Source organism: Fringilla coelebs, assembly GCF_963513975.1.
Source record: "Fringilla coelebs genome assembly, chromosome: 8".
Classification (NCBI taxonomy): Eukaryota; Metazoa; Chordata; class Aves; order Passeriformes; family Fringillidae; genus Fringilla; species Fringilla coelebs.
In genome coordinates this window covers 17,235,974-17,255,546 of record NC_140066.1, presented here as the reverse complement: position 1 = coordinate 17,255,546, position 19,573 = coordinate 17,235,974, and the positions used below count along the sequence as shown (strand labels likewise).

General features: G+C 47.8%; 1 protein-coding gene and 1 pseudogene across 2 annotated transcripts; one reads left to right on the top strand and one right to left on the bottom strand.

Moving 5' to 3' along the window:
* Positions 1-2,804: 2,804 nt before the first annotated feature.
* On the bottom strand, positions 2,805-8,081 carry LOC311156205 (cytochrome P450 2C19-like; the record flags this gene model as incomplete). The annotated part of the gene is made up of 9 exons (XM_084209977.1): positions 2,805-2,986; positions 3,655-3,796; positions 4,645-4,832; positions 5,149-5,290; positions 5,807-5,983; positions 6,390-6,550; positions 6,854-7,003; positions 7,480-7,642; positions 7,902-8,081. 9 exons carry the CDS (start codon positions 8,079-8,081, stop codon positions 2,805-2,807), a joined length of 1,485 nt encoding a protein of 494 aa, XP_084066103.1.
* A 2,707-nt stretch (positions 8,082-10,788) lies between these two features.
* Positions 10,789-17,545, top strand: LOC311156301 (zona pellucida sperm-binding protein 4-like; annotated as a pseudogene). Its single transcript has 11 exons — positions 10,789-10,819; positions 12,238-12,534; positions 13,088-13,248; positions 13,633-13,813; positions 13,980-14,077; positions 14,405-14,535; positions 14,731-14,921; positions 14,995-15,142; positions 16,763-16,841; positions 17,168-17,284; positions 17,406-17,545. The product of its transcript is annotated as a zona pellucida sperm-binding protein 4-like (transcript).
* Positions 17,546-19,573: the final 2,028 nt, after the last annotated feature.

Sequence of the window (19,573 nt, the reverse complement as noted above, 5' to 3'; positions counted from 1 at the left end):
GCTATGTTTTTATTATGTCAGGAGCTAAGTTACTGAACTTTAAACTAGGCCTTAGGGCCTTTATTTGCTAACACAGTTTCTTAAGGCACTTAAAATGTATTTCTACTTCCTTAAAATGATAACGTACACTTCCACTTACTTAAAACTTAAACCTACATTCTATTTCAAATCTATGTGGCTTACTATATATTAATTTCACTAAAGGCTTTAATTCAACCCCTGCCTTCATTTCTCTTTCTGAGGAACTCAGAGAGTCTTACATGCCAACATCTCCCCCTTTGTTTTCAACCATCTGGATTCCTTTAATAATTTTGTCAATCTTTTGTTGGATGCATTGGAGAAAACAAGGCACCATGATTAGCACAATTATTATGACAAGTAAAATGTAAAAACCCTTAGAAAGCAAAAGCAGGATTCCCCTCTGTGCCTCGTTTTAAGTGCAGCCTTACAGCCAGAAGCTGCCTAATTTGCCGATACTGCTGGTGGAGAAGATATGGAGGCTCCAGTGCCCTGAAGCCCAGCTTCCCAGGCGTGTGCCTGGGGTATTCTGGGACCCAGCCAGTTTGTCTGAGTCAGCCCAAGAGAAATGCCATCATCTCTTCCGCTTTGCAGGTCCTCCATGTGTTAGCAGGAAGAGAAGCTTATCCTGAAAGGAGCACTAACCCTGAAACTGGGCGGTCTGCTGTTGCTGCATGCAGGGATTTTTTCATGGAGAAGCATGAAATGGTGAATGGGAGTTGGATCTCTGGATGGGAGTGGCAGGGGGAGGTCAGAAGGCAGGAGAGGTGAGGCACTGGACCACCTATGTATTGGTTGGAAAGCTCCATGGGGGTGTTTAACCCTCTCATTCTCTGTCCCAGCCAGAGCAATCAAACTCACTCCTTCATTAGCTCTGCCTTTCCTTACCCTGCAAGAGATGGTTTCAAATACCTGCTTGGATTTTAACATCTGCCCTCAGCCTTTCTGTCCTGGAGGTATTGTTGGGTCTTAGGGCAGTTGGAGCAAAGAGGAGGTCGGTGCCCTAGAATATCAAGCGGACCTCTGCAAGGTCATTCTCGTGGGCAGGTGTCAAGAGGATGCTGTCATTGTTCCAAATGACGCAACATTATTGCATCCAGCTTAGGATATGTTGAATATCATCCCAAATAATATTTTCACCTGTGTGGTTGGTTATCCCCTGAGCATGTCCTGTCTTCTGGAGCTCTTTAGTAGGAAAACATTTTCTCACTGCCCTGTGGTTCTCTTGCAGTTGTTTCTGAATTGTTGAAAGGTGTTCTCACAGTTTTGTTCATTGCCTCAGATGAATCAGCATGTCAGTGGGCAGGAAGGACATGAGTGTGAATCATCCCCTCCAAGACCTCCAGATGTAAGCCATTTTTAACTTGTTCTCAGCAAAGCACACATGCTGTTGGGTTGCAGGACTGGCTCTAAGGGCAGCCTTAGACTAATGGACACCTCAAGGTAATCTCCTCTCCATTGTGCCTGGGTCTCACACATGACTGCTGTTTGTGCTTGCACACCTGTCCATTTGATGCAGTCCCAGATGAGCAATCAGCAATGCTTTGCCATTGTTTTAGAGTACACAAGCATTAGAGCTGCAGTCTTCATGGGAACAAATGGAGGGACAAGGAGGGACGGACCTGAGCTGTGGGCAAATGTGATATATCCATCAAAGTAATTCTAAACATTTCCAAAGGGAGATGGGAATTCTTGCACACTGTTTTCTCTGCATGGTCTCTCTCTGAGTGCCTAGTGACAGCCAATCACAGAAATTATATTTTTCCACTGGGACTATTACATGATGCAGGGGACAAGAAGTATCTATGTAAATGAAGATCAAGACAAACACAACAAACTGAACATCCAGACACAACCAAAGGCCACAGGAACAAAGAAGCTCAGGAGAAAGTAATCTGTGGTGGAATATGTTTATGAAAACCATCTGGCCACTTACTGAAAGAAGGGCACCAAATTGTAGCTGAGGGAGGAAATAAGAGACACTACCCTCTTCCAAGATTAATTCATTTTAATAAAGAGCATCTAAATCCCTGCAGTGACCCTGATGGTAGAAAAGCGGTGCCAGAGACTTGGTTGCAGTCTCCAATGCTCATGTAAGTGATCTCCTTGCAACAGGCTGCAAAAAGCATGAATGCGTTTGTTTCATTAGGCAGACAGGCTGCAGGACACCCTTCCCCTCCAGCACCGTGAGCCTGCTTGACCGGTGGTGTGCTGTGAGTGCTCTGGAGCTCCTTGCAGGTAGCAGCAGTGAGCCCAGTGGGTGACAAAGGCAGGATCCTTGCCCAGGAGGGACAGCCCTTCCCACAGGGTGCTGGCCACAGGCTCTGCAGACCTACTCTGCAGTGCAGCAGCTGATGTGGGCACTGCCCCAACCCAAACTCAGTAACAGCTCAAATTGTCATAAAGAGATTTTTGTTTATTGGACTGTGAATGTACACACATGCAGCACCATCCAGCTGCAAAGCCAGGTCTTGGTGGGACACGTGCTGTGGGAGCAGCCACGGGAGCTGTGTTGGTGAGAAAACCAACAGTGGCTGTTTGGTGCAGCCAGTGCCCTCAGTGATCCTGGGACAGAGTATCCGTGCAAGAGGCTGCGATGTCACCCAGGGCCTCCTGCGCTGTGGTGGAGTTCTAGGAGGCTTCAGAGGTCTCTGCTTTGTGCCTGTGTTGGGACTGCCTTCCTGAAGGCCTGGGAAAGGTGGGCCAATGCTCCTGCTGTTGATTTTAGTAAAGAAGCTGTGAAGGACTGGCCAGTTTCAGGCCACTGGGGAGTGGTTCTGTGCTTTTCAGCGGGGGACAGCACAGAGCTGGTAGGCAGGAGGCACATTGCCTGTCCCACTCAGAGTCGGGGTTATGTTGAGCTCCTGGGGGTTGACAACAGACTTCAAAGTAAAGTTCTGCAAGATGGTGGCTATGAACAAGAATATCTCCATTCGTGCCAGGCCCTCTCCTGGGCATATTCGTTTTCCTGAAAGTGAAAGAAGCAAATAGAACTCAGTGGGAGTTTCTGAGTAGAGCAGAGTTTGTGCTAAGCAGCTCTGTTGCACCCCTTTGTTTACTACACGCAGCCATAGCAGGGAGACAACTGTCAAAGGTAGCACGGACATTTTCAAGAGAAGTATTTGCTGGCAAAAGACCTTTGACAGTTTGGATGGGTGTGTGATGGAAGAGCAGGAACAGGGAGGGAACAGCACAGGAGTCAAGATGAGAGAGAGCAGGGTGACATAAGGCACAGGTGAGAAAGTGCAAGGTTGGGCCTATGATAGGTGAATGGTTGCATGTAGACTAAGAGGTACTTAAAAGGTGCTGGGGAAAAAGTGGAGCTATCACAAAAAGATTTGTTCAGGACGACTTGGGTGGTTGTGTAGGAAGGTGACAGGTATTTTAGTGGCAGTGGAGCCCATTCATGTCATGACAATGAGAACCCCTAGCAGGAGATTTAAGAAGCTGTCAGGCTTAAAGAAGATGGGAGATGCCACAGGAGATGGGAGGAGTTATCCAGAGAGCAGTGAGCCCCAGGAAAACACCAGTGGGACTGTGTAGGGAAGAGGCAGTTGAGTGCTGCGGGAAAGGCAGGGGGGTCAGCAGAGGAGGAGGCTGACAGAGAGAGAGAGAAAGAGCAAACCTGTGCTTTACCTGCTGAGAAGGGCATGAAGAATTCACTCTTTCTAAAGCTGCCATTCTTGTTCAAGAAATGTTCAGGATTGAACTCATGTGGGTTTGGAAACTCTTTACTGTCATGGAGGACAGAAGTGAGGACAGGGAAAATCGTGGTGCCCTGTGGTAACGCAAGAAGAGCAGAACATGAAAGGCTGGCAAATGAGGTCACTCAATCTGCCTGCCAAGTTGAGACTGGGCTTCCCTGTATAACCCTACCAGTGCCTGTGGTTTCCCTTTGGGGACTCTTCTTTAGAGGAGGCAGCTCAAGGGAGATCCTACTGAATGTCACAGCAGTTGTTGGCTGCCCCTCCTGAATTCTGTCTGTCGTCTCCAGAGCATGCATTCTGACCTTGCTCTGGTCATCAGGGGACACCCCAATTAATTCATCTCTTTCTTGGTGTTTCACAATAGGGACCTTGTATATGCACCATGTCCCTTCTTTTCTGCGAGTCCAAAATATCAAAAGCACACGGGGATGTGGAAAAGAAGTTCCGGTGCAATTCCCCTGTCCTCACAAATTTCTCCTGCCACAATCCTCTACCTTCCGACTTCCCCCTTTCCATTCAATGCAAACATTGCCTACAGCATTTTGTGTCTCAGTGTCTTTCTGTGCTCAATAACCAGCAACTGACTTTGCTCCCCAGCATGTGCACAGCCTATCCTGGATGGTGGTGAACTGCTCCTCAACTTTGCTGCCTTTGGTGTGCAGAATCACTGCTCTGGGTGTTGGTGAACCCACTGTGCTTCTACAAATGTCTAAGCTGCAGAGCAAGGGAACAAAAGTATTGGTCAGAGCTACTGTTTTAGTCTTGGCCCATGGAGCATCAAGAAGTGAGTGCAAGTCAGCTACAGCTGCCTGAGGATAAAACCCTCACAAAGGACTGCGTGAAAACAAAATCACGCCACAAAATTCACTTGTGGCTTTTAACTGACAGCCTAAGAACTGCTGAACTCAAGGGAGCTCACCTTAGGAATGACGTAGCCTCTGAAGCTGGTGTCTTTGGTCACAGTGTGAGGGAGAGCCAGGGGGATAAGAGAGATGAAGCGCTGGATTTCATGGACCACGGCATCTGTGTAGGGCATCTGGGTCCGGTCAGCCACACAGGGTTTTCTTGATCGTCCTACTACTTGGTCAATCTCTTCTTGAATTTTCTCTGTCATGAGAGGCACACACCATCAAATGGGTAAATAAAACCAAACCCATCTAAATGGATTGCCCTCAGCTATTAACAAGTCACAGATGGCAGGAGCATTAAGTTGGTTTTGATGTTGACTGGAACACAGCTCCACTGCTGCCCATGCAAAGAAAGTTCTCCTATTGATTTGGCTAAATAAAGATGTGGACACAGTCAGGTCTCAGAGAAAGAGAGAGAGAGAGAGATGAGGGGAAAATCTGGGAGGAGGATGTGGTGTTAGTCATGTGCCCAGCCCAGGGGAACAGCTAGAGAGGAAGAGGTCACAAGCAGGTACCTTGTATCTTTGGATACTTGAGAAGAAGCAGAAGCCCATATCGTACAGTGGTGCTTGTTGTCTCAGTTCCAGCAAGGAACAAGTCGAAAGCTGTTGTTACCAGGTTCTTCATGTGGAAACTGGAATTGGGACGATCTTTCTCCTAAGGAAAAGGCTTTGTTTTTTCCTCTGGCTGAGCTGAGAGACATGGCCCTTTCACATGTCATCCCAGACCTTCCTTTTCTCCTAGAGCTGTGGCATTTCTCTGCCATGGGGCAGCCGCCATCTGGGGCATTGCAATGCAGCCTTGAGCGGTAAACTCAATACCAACCTCCTTTTAAGCTGTGCACTCTGCACGGCTTGTTTGCTGTGTCTAATGCCTTCCAGCGAAAAAACTGCAAGACCAGAATGAATAAGTCCCTGTGTTTTGGTAAAAGCAGAGGACGCTCTCCCTCTCCAAACACCTGCATGTAGTGGTGGCTGGTGCAGAGCGTGCAGACCCAGAGCTATAAGCTCCAACACAGGCAATATCTGGGGTATTATTGTTTTTTTCCCATTGCACAGCTGACTGGGAAGGAGTCAGCTGTGCATGGGGTCCCCATGTCTGTGTTACCTATGAGAGGGAAGGACTCAGCAGAGGTGTGTTTGGGGGACACGCTGGGGCCATCTGTCTCCTTACCTCCTGCATTTTGCTGAGGAAACAGTCGATGAAATCCTGAGGGGAATTGGGATCTAGGGAGGCTTGGTGCAACTTCACCTCCTCTGCTACAAAGGCTTTTAAAGCATCACTTTCTGCAAATATATTGTTGTGTGGGCCAGGCAGGTAATCCAAGATATTTGAGAACATCTGGTAGAGCTGGAAGGAAAGAAACAGGAAGGTCCCTAGTATGACATTTGCCCCATCCTTTGATATTAACCAAAAGCCCAGGAAAGCCACAACTCTGTCAACTGAGGCAAGCAGAAGGACTATGGGGCTGAACAGTCTGGCAGGACTTGCTTAGTGGTAGTAGTGGTAGTAGTAGTAGTAACCTTAGAAGTGGAGAAGAAAGGTGTCCGGGGCTATAGGGAACTATTGCACTTAGCTGGCAAAGCCAATTCCACCTTTGTTAAGGGAGTTTCTTGCTCTTAAATGAAATGCCTTCAGTGCAGCACAGAGCATTGATGGGGTCCTACTTAGAAGACTGAAATGGAACTTCATTGGGAAGGAGGCCTCCTGCTCCCCTGGGAGAATGTTGTCACTGTGAAATGCCTGCTGAATGTACCTGTCCCCAGCTGGAGTTCGTCATCTCAAAGATGTTGTTCATGTTGTTCATCAGAGCCAAGAACTTCTTGTCTTTATAATCATATCGTTTCCCAAAGACAATGGAGCATATGACATTGGAGACAGAACAGCTCAGCATGAAGGTTGGGTCAAAAGCTGTTCCTGTGATTTCAGAAGAGTTAAGATTATTTAAGAACCCCCATGAAATATTGTAGGTCTACGTATGACTACTGTGGCTAATCTGTACTCTGGTTGTTAGTGGAAATATCAGATCAGTCTCTGAGTGACACAGAAGGGTCCCCCCAAAGAGAACAGGACATGATCACAGAATTATTATGGTTTTGAAATGAGGGGTAGATGGTGCATGGACCAAAACCATAGGACCTTCATTCTTTGCTAAAGAAGTGAGCTCCCTTAATAGAGCCTACGTTTTAAAACATTAAACATATTAAAAATGGACTTTACCCTTAGTTTTGTTGATCTCTTCCAGCAAGTAGTCAGATTCCTCCTGTATCCTCTCTTCAATGCTCCTTTTCCCCATTCCAAAATTGCGCAGAGTGGTGAGAGAAAACCGCCGGACTTGTAACCATGGCTCATTGTTGCTAAAAATAATCCCTACAGAGGAAGAAGGAAGAGGAAATACCTGTCTTGGGCATTCTGGGTGTGAGATGAACAGTGGCTCTTGGTGACAGCGAACCCTGTCCCTAGAGAGCACTGACATGGCAGCGTCACAGCGCACTATGGTTTGGAGGTCCTGTAGTCCAACTGCCTGCTTTTGGCCTGCTTTTGGCCTTCTCCACTACATGCCCAACATCCTTGTGAATAATTCATCACTCACCCATACGCAGTTTCCCTTGCTGCAGCTGCTGGCTGCTGCCCCTTGCCATTTCTCTGCCCATCTCTGAAAGCAGTCTGGCTCCCTTCTCTGCCACCTTTTAGCTGCTGTAGCCTTCTCCGGCTTCCCCTCTCCTGCTGGGTTGCCCCACCCCTGGCAGTTTTCTCTCATGCAAGGTACACTCCAGCTCTAATCTGCTGAACACATCCTCAGCCCTTCCCTTCTCCTTCAGAAGGAGCTCAGTCAGCAAACATACCTAATCCATTGTTAGCCCTGTCTCCAATTGGCATGTGTCCTCTAGCAGCAAACTCGTCCGCACGATCAATCAAGGCTTCTTTCACCACATCATGTCCGTGCAGCACCACCACTGGCTCAGAGCCCAGGTGCACTGTGAACACTGGTCCATACTCTTCACTGAGCTGTAAAAATGCAAGAGAGAACGTGGCCATGGAGCAAAGAGTGAGGAAGAATGGGAAAGTCTCCTTGCTGCTGCCTCCCACTGCAGGAGGTTAGCCTCATACATTGGTAACATCATGATTTGCTTCTCTCATGATGAGGGGAAGCAAGTGTAATCCTCATGACTTTTTCTGCTGCTCTGGAATTGCAAGCCATAGCCATAGGTTGACATGTCCCACACATTTCTGACCCACAGCAGAAAGAGAGAAGAAGTGGCCTTACCTTCTGGAGGGTTTTGGCCAAGTTACTTGGTTTCACCTGGAGCAGGTTACCTAGAATGGGAAGGGGAGCTGGTCCTGGAGGCATCTTCCCCTTCCCAGACCTTCCTTTCCATGCTGCAAAGGAGAGCAGGCAAGCAATGCAAACCAGGAGGACAATAGTGACTCCTCCCAGGAGCTCCATTTTCATCTGTGGCTCAGGAGGGAGTGATTCTGGCTATCAGAATCTGAGTTTATATACCAAATGTCTGTGTTAGCTCAAGAGCATGTTTTGGATCACATGGCTGAGTCAGTCGTGTTTACTAGTCAATCATTTGTTAGATTGCCCTGTGTTATGAAATAGATATTTTTATTGGTATTAACTATTCATTAAAGACACACCTTATCGCAAACAACTGTGGATGCCAGCAGAGATTAGGAAATCTGTAATGTGCTCCCAAAACTTGTTTTCTTTTATCCAGAGTTATTTGTTAAAGAAATCATGGTAGGGGTACATTCTCCTCCTGCGGCACTCACAGATATTCACTGTCACAAGAGCGTCTTACAAGTACTTCAGGGACATTTGGGTTTTCTGTTCTTCCATACTGATTGTGCAAGCCCTCAGTAGTGTGAGCCATCCTCGATTGTTCCTGAAATCTTCCTGATGTAATGAGTGAAGGTCACACTGCATGGGATTTGCCAAAGGATATGCAACTGTGTTTTCCTCAGTAATTGCACAGCAATAGCCCCAGTCTCTCTCCCTAGGGGTGTCTGGCTTCACAAGAGAGGAGAGTATAAAATATCATCTAGCAAGGCTAGAAAGGTCTCCAGACGTGACAACAGACAAGAAAGGACTTGCTGGGTGAGATAAAATGAAGATATAAGAAAGGGGGACAAGACATTGAGTCTCTGACCTCATCAAGGACTCCTAGAAGAGAAAAATAAAGAAACACAGAGAATAGAGAAATCTAGAACTTGAGAGAGTCTCTGGGAAATGGCTTCCCAAGCTGGGACAGAGATGCATTTGTCCAGGGCTGGGTATTGGCCATTGCAACCAGCAACTTTTCCTTGCACTTACCATAGCAGCTCATCCAACTTACTGCTGGAAGCTGGCATGCACAGGTTGTTTTGTTGATGTCTGACTCCACTATGAGGAACTAGTGCCCTGGAAGTTCCCTAGGTGCTCTGGGAGACAGCAGAGCATGTCTGGTGTGTTGCAAGGGCTTAAAAAAGAGCTGGAGGCTTCCTGCCCAAGATTGCACAGGGCCTGCATACCGGCAGGGTCCCAAAAACAGTGGCAAGGTCTGGTAGAAACAACTCTCAGGGCTGTGCTCAGCTTGTTCATTCTGAACTCTCTGTCTCTCCTGAACTGTGACACATTTGCAGATCAGAAGGCATTGCAAGGGGATAGGGGATGTGGGACTTGGTGGGAATTATCAAGAGGCCTGCGTGAACTGAGTGCTGCATTGGGGTATGCTGTGTTTGCTGCACAGCAGTGTGTTAAGTGAGTTTCCCTCCCACTCAGAGGAGCTAGTGAAGATCTCCATCCCTTGCAAAAGCTTTTGTGCCTTCCCTGCAGAAGGGAGTTCTAAGTCATCCTTGTTCTCTTGGGTAGTTGCAATAATTTTCTAATTGTTCATTTTAAATCTTATTTGAATTCTTACAGAGCCATACTGAATACTTTGGTGGAAAAACCTAATTGCCAACAAATTTTGGCTAGTTGCTGGTCTGCTGGCCAAATTCCTGCATCAGTTCAGATGCTCTCAGGGCAGTTCATGCGAGTTCATGTAGGTTCATGGACTTTCATCTAATGAAAGTGAAGTTCATGAGAGTTTGCACTTCCACATGAGGTAGCTACCAGCTAGCAGCGTTCATGAACTGACAACCTGGTCTGCAAAGTTCCCTTTTTGCTGTGACACTCATTGATCAGACTAGTGGTCCACAGAGAGGTTTTCTTCATCTCCCTTCATCCACTGCATGTCCTTCCTGTCTGTGGTGGTCTTGGCTGCTATCTAAACTGGTCCTCACAGCTGGGTCACTGTAATGCATGAGAACAATCAAATGGGTGAGGAAAAGATTTCTGAGGAAGAGAGACCTGCTTGTTTCATTTCAGCTAGGCTGCTTTCCGCTTTCCATTTTCCATAGCAACTTCTTTCAAACAAAGCATTTAGTTTCCCTGAATTTCAGGCTCATTAGAAGAGCTTCCCATCCCTACATGATCAAACACAGCTGTTTGGTGTCTGTGTAGGAACTAGGAAAGGGCAGTTACCTGAAACCATTCTCAGCACAGGTTCTCCTTGGTGGATCTACAGCACTTCTGGGGTTGTTTCATGTAGAATTATTCTTCAAGACCACATAGACATTTTTTTGGTTAGCAGAATAAAGTATTGATGGGTTAAAGTATAATAAAAGTACTTCCCTATAGCTCCAAAGTACTTTACTGATTTTTACCCAATTATCAGCAGGTATTGCAGTCAAAATATTTGGCAGTCATTCAGTGATGATGCGATTGGGGCATGCACAGTGCTCGGCTTCTAAAGAGACGAAGCCTCCCTCCCTGCCAAAGTTCAAATGTTTTCCCTGGATGTCTCTCCTTTGTGCTGCCCAGTGCCCAGGCAGGCGCTGTGGGGAGCACAGTTGGTTCATGAGGACTGCTCATGCCTCAGCAATGCAGGCAGCCAGCCAAGATCCATTGTTTCCATCTCCTGTTGTGCAGAGCGGCTGACAAAGTCTCACACTTTGTGGAGCAGCCATCCTGGCTGGTGCATGAAATTAGCAGAGGTAGGCACAGTGACCTTCTTGGGCAGCTGGGATCATGGCATCTTGCACGGCTGTGCAGCAAGATGGGCTGTGGGCTGAGGTGGAAGAGCAAAGGAAATGCCCCCCTCAGACTCAGCTGCTGCCCACTCACCATGCCTGTGATGAGGGCTGGCTGGGGCCAGGGTACTGATGCTGTACAGTGCTGTGCAGACATGAATGCAGAAGCATGCATGGAAAGGTGGACTGTCAGGCATTCACTGTTGGCCACTGTGTGGCTGCCTGATATGTGCCTGGGGAGAAGACTCTCCTTGAGACCTTGCACTTACAGGCAGGCAATGGTGGCTGGCAGGCAGAGTTTTCTCTGGGATCACAGAGGCTCCCCTTGCCCATGTTTCAAGCCCAGCTCAGGGCCCTACCTGCCACTTTTTGGGGGTAGGGGTCCCAGAGAGCACACCATCCCACCACTTAGCAGCCAGGCCTGAACCAGTCCTGCAACTATCCCCTCCCAAACACGCTGCAAACAGGGCTGTAAGTCCACAGCCAAGAGTGCTTATGGGGAATCACCACTGTTTAGGTGTGCAAGGCCTCCTGAGCTCCATGATTGCTCACAGATTTTATGTGGAGGGCTCTTTCTGTGCTTTTGTGTCAGCACCCTGTGTGTGGCATTTGAACTCGTACAATCTTGAAAAGAATAAAAGGGCATAGTCACTGTTTCTTGCACTCATGCCATGTATTGAGCAATTAGAGCAGCAACAGGGTGCATGGGCAGAAGCAACCAGATTTCCTACGTGTCCCATCTGTGGGAAGAACTCAGGGTAGGAAGGAAGCTTTGAAGACCCTTCTGGGGCTCTATAGCACAAGTACAGACCCATCTCTTGACATTAGCTCAACTCTTGCCCTTTGGTTTTCTTCAAAGAGCGCAAGCAGACTCTGCTGAGTTCAGGTGAGGGCAATGGAAGGTGTTCAACTGCTGGGCTGGGTCCACCTGGGCACTCCAGGGATTTCTGGTCCCAGCTGGCTGCACAATTTAAAAGGACTAGGCTAAGAGCAAGAGAGCAGGATGGGTGTTGCAGGGTGGTCTTGGGCTGTATCAGGAGCTACGCTCTTCTGGCTGTTTCTTGGTCCCCTGGCTTTGGTTCTGGGGACTCATGTCAGTGTTTTTTCTGATCCTACCCTGCTGACTTGTGGCCAAAAAAGCTTACAACTCACCTTACCACCAGGCTCAGAAGGGAATGCTTCATTTGTGCTGACTACATGGGCTGAGGCAATACCAAGAGGCATTTTTAGCCATATCTTTGCCCAAATGCAGAGGTGCATGGAATGAGAGGAAAGGAACAGGTTTTGATGTGAAGTGCCTGCTGAACTTTACTGAAGTTCTGTGCATCTTGCATTATCTGGGGGCTGTTTTTGTGACACAGCAGTCAAGGACTTGGTGGAGTGCTGTGCCTGGATCTAGGTGTCTTGGCTGCTGGATTCTCTCACTGCTGTTCCAGACCCTAATACTGTCTAGGTCCCTATTTCCTACAGGAAGGTAGGATTGTAGTGGGTCTAATCTGAAGGTGGGACTCTGAAGCCCCTGCTGCTGTGTCCTCTTTCCCTAGATACTGAAGGGAAGGCCCACGTTCTGCAGAATGTCTCTGGCTGTGGGCTCTTGGTATCTGGGACTCCAGATGGCTCCAGGAATGTATCAGTCTCTTATGCAGGCTCTTATGTCTTTGAGTGGGTGAGTGGCCTTAGGGATTCTGCTGGGACTGTAACTACTGCTGCTCTGGCTGTCCTGAGTGGTGGGGCTTTCCCCTGGGATCACAATTGCCTTATTGGGCTTGAAGGAAAAGGTGCTGCTGGGAAAAAGGTTCTTCATGAAGAGACGCTGCTCAGGTGCCCTGTGGATGTTCCTGGTAAGATACAAGCACCTGTCAGAATCTTGTGGTGATGAGTGCCATTGCTTTCAGATGGCTGTTCCTAGTCAGTTTGGGCGCTAGGAAAGTGGAATAACTGCTGTGCAGAAAACTCCATTGGAAAGGTTTGGACACAGGAGCCACCAGCTTGCTGTGGACACGGGCCTCTCTGCAGGGTCAGCAGGTGAATATGTGCGTTGTGTCTCTCAGCCATATTCTGGCTACATGAGCTCCTGCTAGTTCAGGGAATGAACCGGAGACGAGGTACAAATTTTCTTAACTGCCAAGAGTCAATCTAGAATGCTTTATCTTGACAGATCCAATGAAGGTCCAGTTTCCCGTACGTGGCCTCAGGGGGAGTCTCTGCTCCATGGAAATGCAGGTCCCTCCTGAGCAGGCTTCCATGCCAGATCCAGGCCATGTGTCTGACCATCATCTGACTCTCACTTCCCTTGATTTGTATGCAGAGTCACCAGGACTCCTTCAGCCGCTGTCTTTCCTGTCTTTGTCACCCTGCTCTTGTGCTTTATCTGCAAAGCCTGGATACTCCAAGCCCTGGATACTCCAAGCAGCAGTGTCTGTCTGGCTGTTCCCAGCCAAGACCGGCTGCCGTGTGCCTCCCTGCCCATCTGCAAGGGAGACTGTGAAGCACGAGGCTGCTGCTATGACCCCAGAGACAGGGTGAAGCCTTGCTATTTTGGTAACACCACACAGGTGCCTGAGCACCTGTTTTCCCTCCCTCCTGAGCTGCTGCAAAACAGAGTTTCTCACTTTGTGGCCGGGCAAGCCAGCACTTGGTGTGTACCACTCCTGCAGGTGGCTCAGGGCTATGTTTTTGGCTGCCAAGAATATCATGTCCCAGTCAAGTGTCCAGCATTTTCCACTCTATTGCAACACACCTGGTTTTATGCCTAGCATGGGTGTTGTTGGTGGTGCTGGTTGCACTTGTCTTGCCATACTTAGCACTTGTTCTGTGGGTTAAAGGCGGGACAGCTTGCAGGACTTGCTTGTCTTGTCTTGGTTGTGATGCTAGAGCATCCTTCCCATTGCTCTCATCTCTGAGCTCAAGACTGATTATATCTTTTTCTCCAGTGACAGCTCATTGCACACCAGATGGCCAGTTTTCCATTGATCTTTCTCGGGATGTCACCTGCCCCCCTGTTGTCCTGGACTCAGTGCAACTGGCCAGTGGACACAGTACTGGCTGTGGTCTGTCCTAACAAACAATGCCTTTGTCGTGTACCAGTCTCCACTCTGTGCCTGTGGCACTGCTTTTCAGGTAAGAGCTGCAGCTGCTGCTAGGCTGGAAGAGCTGGAACAGCCTGCCATGGCTTTGACTGCTCAATGGGCATCCTACAGACTTCCACAGGCCAAATGCTGTTCTCCAGCCTCATACTGATGCAGCCTGACTTTACCACAGTGATGCTGCCTATCTGTCATTCCAGATGACTGCAGACCAGGCCATATATGGGAATGAGTTGTTGGCAAGCAGGGATGTGAAGACTGGGAGCCTTGGCTCTGTCACTAGGGATAGCACTTTCAGGTATTACCCTAGCACTGATGTTGCTGGGTGTCCCTGCGTTCAATGTCCCTGGAGAAATTCCTGCTTGTCACAACCTCTGAATTCACATGAAGGAGTAGGTTGAAGGCTGCTGTATCTCTAATTAGTGGGAATAAAGCTGGAACTGATCAGTGACAATCTGCAGATTCTCAAATTTAAACACTAAAGAGAATTTCAAGTATTTGTTAAAAGGAAGAGTCAGAAGAAAGAGGATATAACTAATTAAAGCAGATGATAGGTTGCTATATTGGTGAAAGAGGGTATCAGAGTGGTTTTCCTTATTTGCCTGATTTGGAACTTTCCCACCAGGTTACATGACCAGTGTACTTATTCCACCAGTGGGAGATCCATTCCCTTGAGTGTTCAGGTCTTCACCTTGTCACCACTCCCTGCTGTGTCCCAGCCAGGTCCTCTGTCTTTGGAGCTGTGTGTTGCCTCAGGTAGGAGAGGTTTGCAGGACTTGCTCAAGGCTCTTGGAGCAGGGCTCTGGTCTCTGATGTGTAACAGTGGAGTATTGATGGGTTAACCCAGCCCTGCTTCCCTGCCATGGTGGGAACTTACTGATACCGCCTTAAAGGATGCCTATTCCTGCTTCTTCCTGCTCTTAAATGGCTCTTGGGTTTCTTCTGTCCCAGATGAAAGCTATACTTCCTACTATATGGAGCAGTGACTATCCTGTAGTGAAGACTCTGAGAGACCTTGTTTATGCAGAGGTCAAGATCCTTCAGGGAACAGACCCAGACCTGATTTTAGTTCTGCACCACTGCTGGGCCCCACCAAGCACCAAGCCCCAGCAACAGCAGTAGTGGCCAATTTTGCTGGATGGGTAAGTGACTTGTAAACAACTTTGGGTCAGGGGAATAACTTGCTCTTTTTCACTGCTCACCTTTCCTCCTCAGGTGCCCTTCTGCAGGGGACAACTATCAGACACAGCTGATGCCTCCAAGTTTCACCTCAGGACTACTGTTGCCCTCTCATTACCAGCATTTCACTCTCTACACATTCACCTTTGAGGACTCCACTTCCCATGAGAAACTCTCTGGGCAGGTAAGATCCTGTCCTGCCTGCCTTGTTTCCTACTGAAGACAAGTAAAATGTGTGAGCAATAAGAACCACTTCATGATTATGAGTCTCTTGGCCTCCTTGGGGGAGTGGGGCAAGGACTGGGAAAATCCCCTGCTGAAACAGAAGAGGAGAGCTTGATGCCAAAACCTCATTCCCTGAAGTGACTGTGGTAGAGGTTAGATGTCGCTGTAGGACACGAAAGAACACACGCACACACTGCTCTCTAGGTGAGAAGGAAAAAAGAGGGCGTTTATTTTCTGACTCTATAATTTATAGTTTTACAAAGGTGACAGTAGATTGGAGGGTGACAGTGCCACCTCTCCACAGACACTGGCTTAACTAACAGTCTATCAACAGTGTCCTTTTCCACAAGAATGTAAACTATAAGTTGTTTACAGAAAAGTGTGTGGGAAAGTTCGTTACAAAGAATGTCAATATCAGAAGGCCTTCTAGAAATCTCAAAAACCCAGGGTGACAGTTAGAGACATCACTTTTGGAGTGTGACAGAAAATGTGACTCCTAGAAGGGTAGTAGTGTACCTAAGCATGTGCTAGTTTGTCTGGTGAATTAGCTTAGGGTTTGTGCTCTAGCCATGCTAATCAATATTCTCTAAACTATATTTCTTGGCCAAAATGACTTCGAAATAAACTTTGAGTACCTTTTGAAGCATCTGGGCTCTGAATCTCATTGACCTCCTCCAGTTAAATCACATGAAATTCACCCTGCCTTGTACTGTTTGCTCAGTGCTCCGGGCATAGACTAATACCCAAAATTGGCCTCAGCTGTTCTCAACACGGTTCCCAGTGCAGTGGTGCCCGGGCAGCAGTATTGCAGGTGTCAGGGAGAAGTGCTGTAACGCTGATTGGCCCGAGTTTGAAAGTGTATGGCGTAAAGGTTTCAAAGCCGCCTTGGAGCAGACAGCAGAGGGCTCCAAGGCTACAGGCTGCATGTGAAACAAGCCGAACAAGCCTTCCTGCCTTCCCCCTTAAGGACCGGGATAGGGAGCCAACTCTCCTCTTTGCAGCCCGCATGGTGCTGTGGCTTTGGCTTTGTCCCTAAAACAGCGTTGAAAACAGATGTTCTTGGTGATTGCAGAATGGCACTTGCAGAACACCAAGACTTTCTCTTCATTCTGCTGTCTCAACCCCAAGTGAGTAGGCATGGGACAGGCTAGAACCTGGGAGGCAGCAGAGCTGACTCAAAGAGGCCAAAGGACTATTCCATGCTGCATGATTTAATGGTCAGCAGGGTAAATATTGGGGGATTTCATCTTCCAGCATAGCTGATGCCCCAACTGCCTGGGCACTGACCTGCCTGTAGGAGCAGGGTAGGTGACTTGCCTTTACATCCCGTGTGCTTTAGGTCCTTTCTTCCCTCTCCTCCTCTCCTTCACTACTTTAACTGTCTTTATCTCTCCAGCTACAGGTTTTCTTGCTTTTGCTCTTCCTATTCTTTTTCTGCCCTGCTGGGGCTGAGTAGGGGAGTGAGCAAGCGGCTGTGTGGGCGCTTAGCTGCTGGCTGGGGTCAGTGCAGCGCACTAGGATATCCCCAGGCCCCAGGCAGTGCCGGAGGGATGTCAGGCTGTATTCCATTTCTCTCTAGGTGTTCCTGCACTGCAGTGCTTCCGTGTGCCACCCGTCTGTAAAGGAGTCCTGCATCCCCACTTGTCCTTCCAGAGTCAGTAAGTGTCCTGGCCTTCTGCTCCCCAGCCAAAGGGGCAGCAAGGGCCTAGTCTCCATGCTGGGGAGGAGGAGACATGTAGCCTATGGAGTAATTCCCTGAAGGCATGGACAGCTTGACAAAGCATTTATTGCTCCTTTCCACTGATTGAGGGCTCTTCTTATAACCCCAAAGACAGAGGTCTTCATGGGCTCTTAGCTCTGTGTGGACTCACGTGGAAACTGCGCCTTCAGCGCTTCCCGTGTGTTGGGAAGCTGACGTGGACAAAGTTTGCTGACCTTCAGGGCCATCCCTCTTCTTACCTACAACCTTTGTGTTGCTCTGTAGGGGGTAAAAGGAGTGCTGAGCATCCTTTTCAGGAAGGAACTTCCCATGTTTCCAGCAAAGGCCCTGCGATTTTCCTCCAGCATGAGCTAGGCCAGGACGCAGCCAAGGATGGCCTTGGTAAGTGTGGCAGCAGGGCAGGGGAAGGGGCCTGGTCTAAGGCTTTTCTGCAGGAAGGCTGAGCCCCTCAGGCATCCCTGTGCCCCACTGGGAGCTTTCATTGGGGTGTCTCTCCCCACAGGAGCGGCAGTGCATGCTGCAGCCCCCTGGGCTCTGGGATTTGCTGCTGTGGCAGCTGGGACAGCTCTGTGTGTGGCGCTCGTGGTTTCTGTGCTGTGGCAAAGGAAGGTGTCAGCCATGCATGAAATTAGTGGATTGTAATAAAGTGACTACTATCAAACCCATTTGGTTGGTGGGACCCCTTCCCCTGGAGACCCTAGCTGTAAGACTTTATTTGCAAGGCAAAAACTACCCCAGTGGCTGTGCAAGCTTTCCAAATGCTCTGAATTCGTCTCACTCTGGAATTTATTTCATGAATACATCAGTCTCAAAGGTGAAGAGTTCAAGGTATTAAAGTCTGTGCTCAGGTATTAAAGTCCATGCTAAAAACTTTCTGGCATAGAGTCCCAAGCAGAGGCTGCAGCTGCAGCAGCTCCTCTCTGGTGTAGAGTCCCCACTGTACCATGCAAGAACAGCAGCAGCAGCAACACTTGTTCCCTGGCAGAGAGTCAAATGTTCAGAGCCGCAGGAACCCCAGCCTTTTCTTCTTATTATTCTTTCTTTCTTCTATCCCTTGCACCCCAATAGAAGGGCATTTTATTCATGAAACATCCAGTCAGCTAAAAGCATAATTCTAAAACATTCTTTCTAAACCAATATAAACTTAATTTTAATGTGTAAAAGTATTACAAAAGTAGTGTCAGTTCTTAACTAACAAACTATTTATATAATATAATCTATTTTTTCAAATATACTGTTTTCTTACTAAAATTTTGGTGTAGAAGTTTATCTAGTTACTAGAATAGTTCTACCTAATTACAGCTATAGTTCTATCTGTTCTGGGGATCAAGCCAAGTTCTGCTATGTTTTTATTATGTCAGGAGCTAAGTTACTGAACTTTAAACTAGGCCTTAGGGCCTTTATTTGCTAACACAGTTTCTTAAGGCACTTAAAATGTATTTCTACTTCCTTAAAATGATAACGTACACTTCCACTTACTTAAAACTTAAACCTACATTCTATTTCAAATCTATGTGGCTTACTATATATTAATTTCACTAAAGGCTTTAATTCAACCCCCGCCTTCATTTCTCTTTCTGAGGAACTCAGAGAGGCTTACATGCCAACATCCCCCCCTCTGTTTTCAACCATCTGGATTCCTTTAATAATTTTGTCAATCTTTTGTTGGATGCATTGGAGAAAACTAGGCACATGATTAGCACAATTATTATGACAAGTAAAATGTAAAAACCCTTAGAAAGCAAAAGCAGGATTCCCCTCTGTGCCTCGTTTTAAGTGCAGCCTTACAGCCAGAAGCTGCCTAATTTGCCGATACTGCTGGTGGAGAAGATATGGAGGCTCCAGTGCCCTGAAGCCCAGCTTCCCAGGCGTGTGCCTGGGATATTCTGGGACCCAGCCAGTTTGTCTGAGTCAGCCCAAGAGAAATGCCATCATCTCTTCCACTTTGCAGGTCCTCCATGTGTTAGCAGGAAGAGAAGCTTATCCTGAAAGGAGCACTAACCCTGAAACTGGGCGGTCTGCTGTTGCTGCATGCAGGGATTTTTTCATGGAGAAGCATGAAATGGTGAATGGGAGTTGGATCTCTGGATGGGAGTGGCAGGGGGAGGTCAGAAGGCAGGAGAGGTGAGGCACTGGACCACCTATGTATTGGTTGGAAAGCTCCATGGGGGTGTTTAACCCTCTCGTTCTCTGTCCCAGCCAGAGCAATCAAACTCACTCCTTCATTAGCTCTGCCTTTCCTTACCCTGCAAGAGATGGTTTCAAATACCTGCTTGGATTTTAACATCTGCCCTCAGCCTTTCTGTCCTGGAGGTATTGTTGGGTCTTAGGGCAGTTGGAGCAAAGAGGAGGTTGGTGCCCTAGAATATGAAGCGGACCTCTGCAAGGTCATTCTCGTGGGCAGGTGTCAAGAGGATGCTGTCATTGTTCCAAACAACACAGCATTATTGCATCCAGCTTAGGATATGTTGAATATCATCCCAAATAATATTTTCACCTGTGTGGTTGGTTATCCCCTGAGCATGTCCTGTCTTCTGGAGCTCTTTAGTAGGAAAACATTTTCTCACCAAATTGTAGCTGAGGGTGGAAATAAGAGACACTCCCCACATCCAAAATTAATTCATTTTAATAAAGAGCACCTAAATCCCTGGAGTAACCCTGATGGTAGAA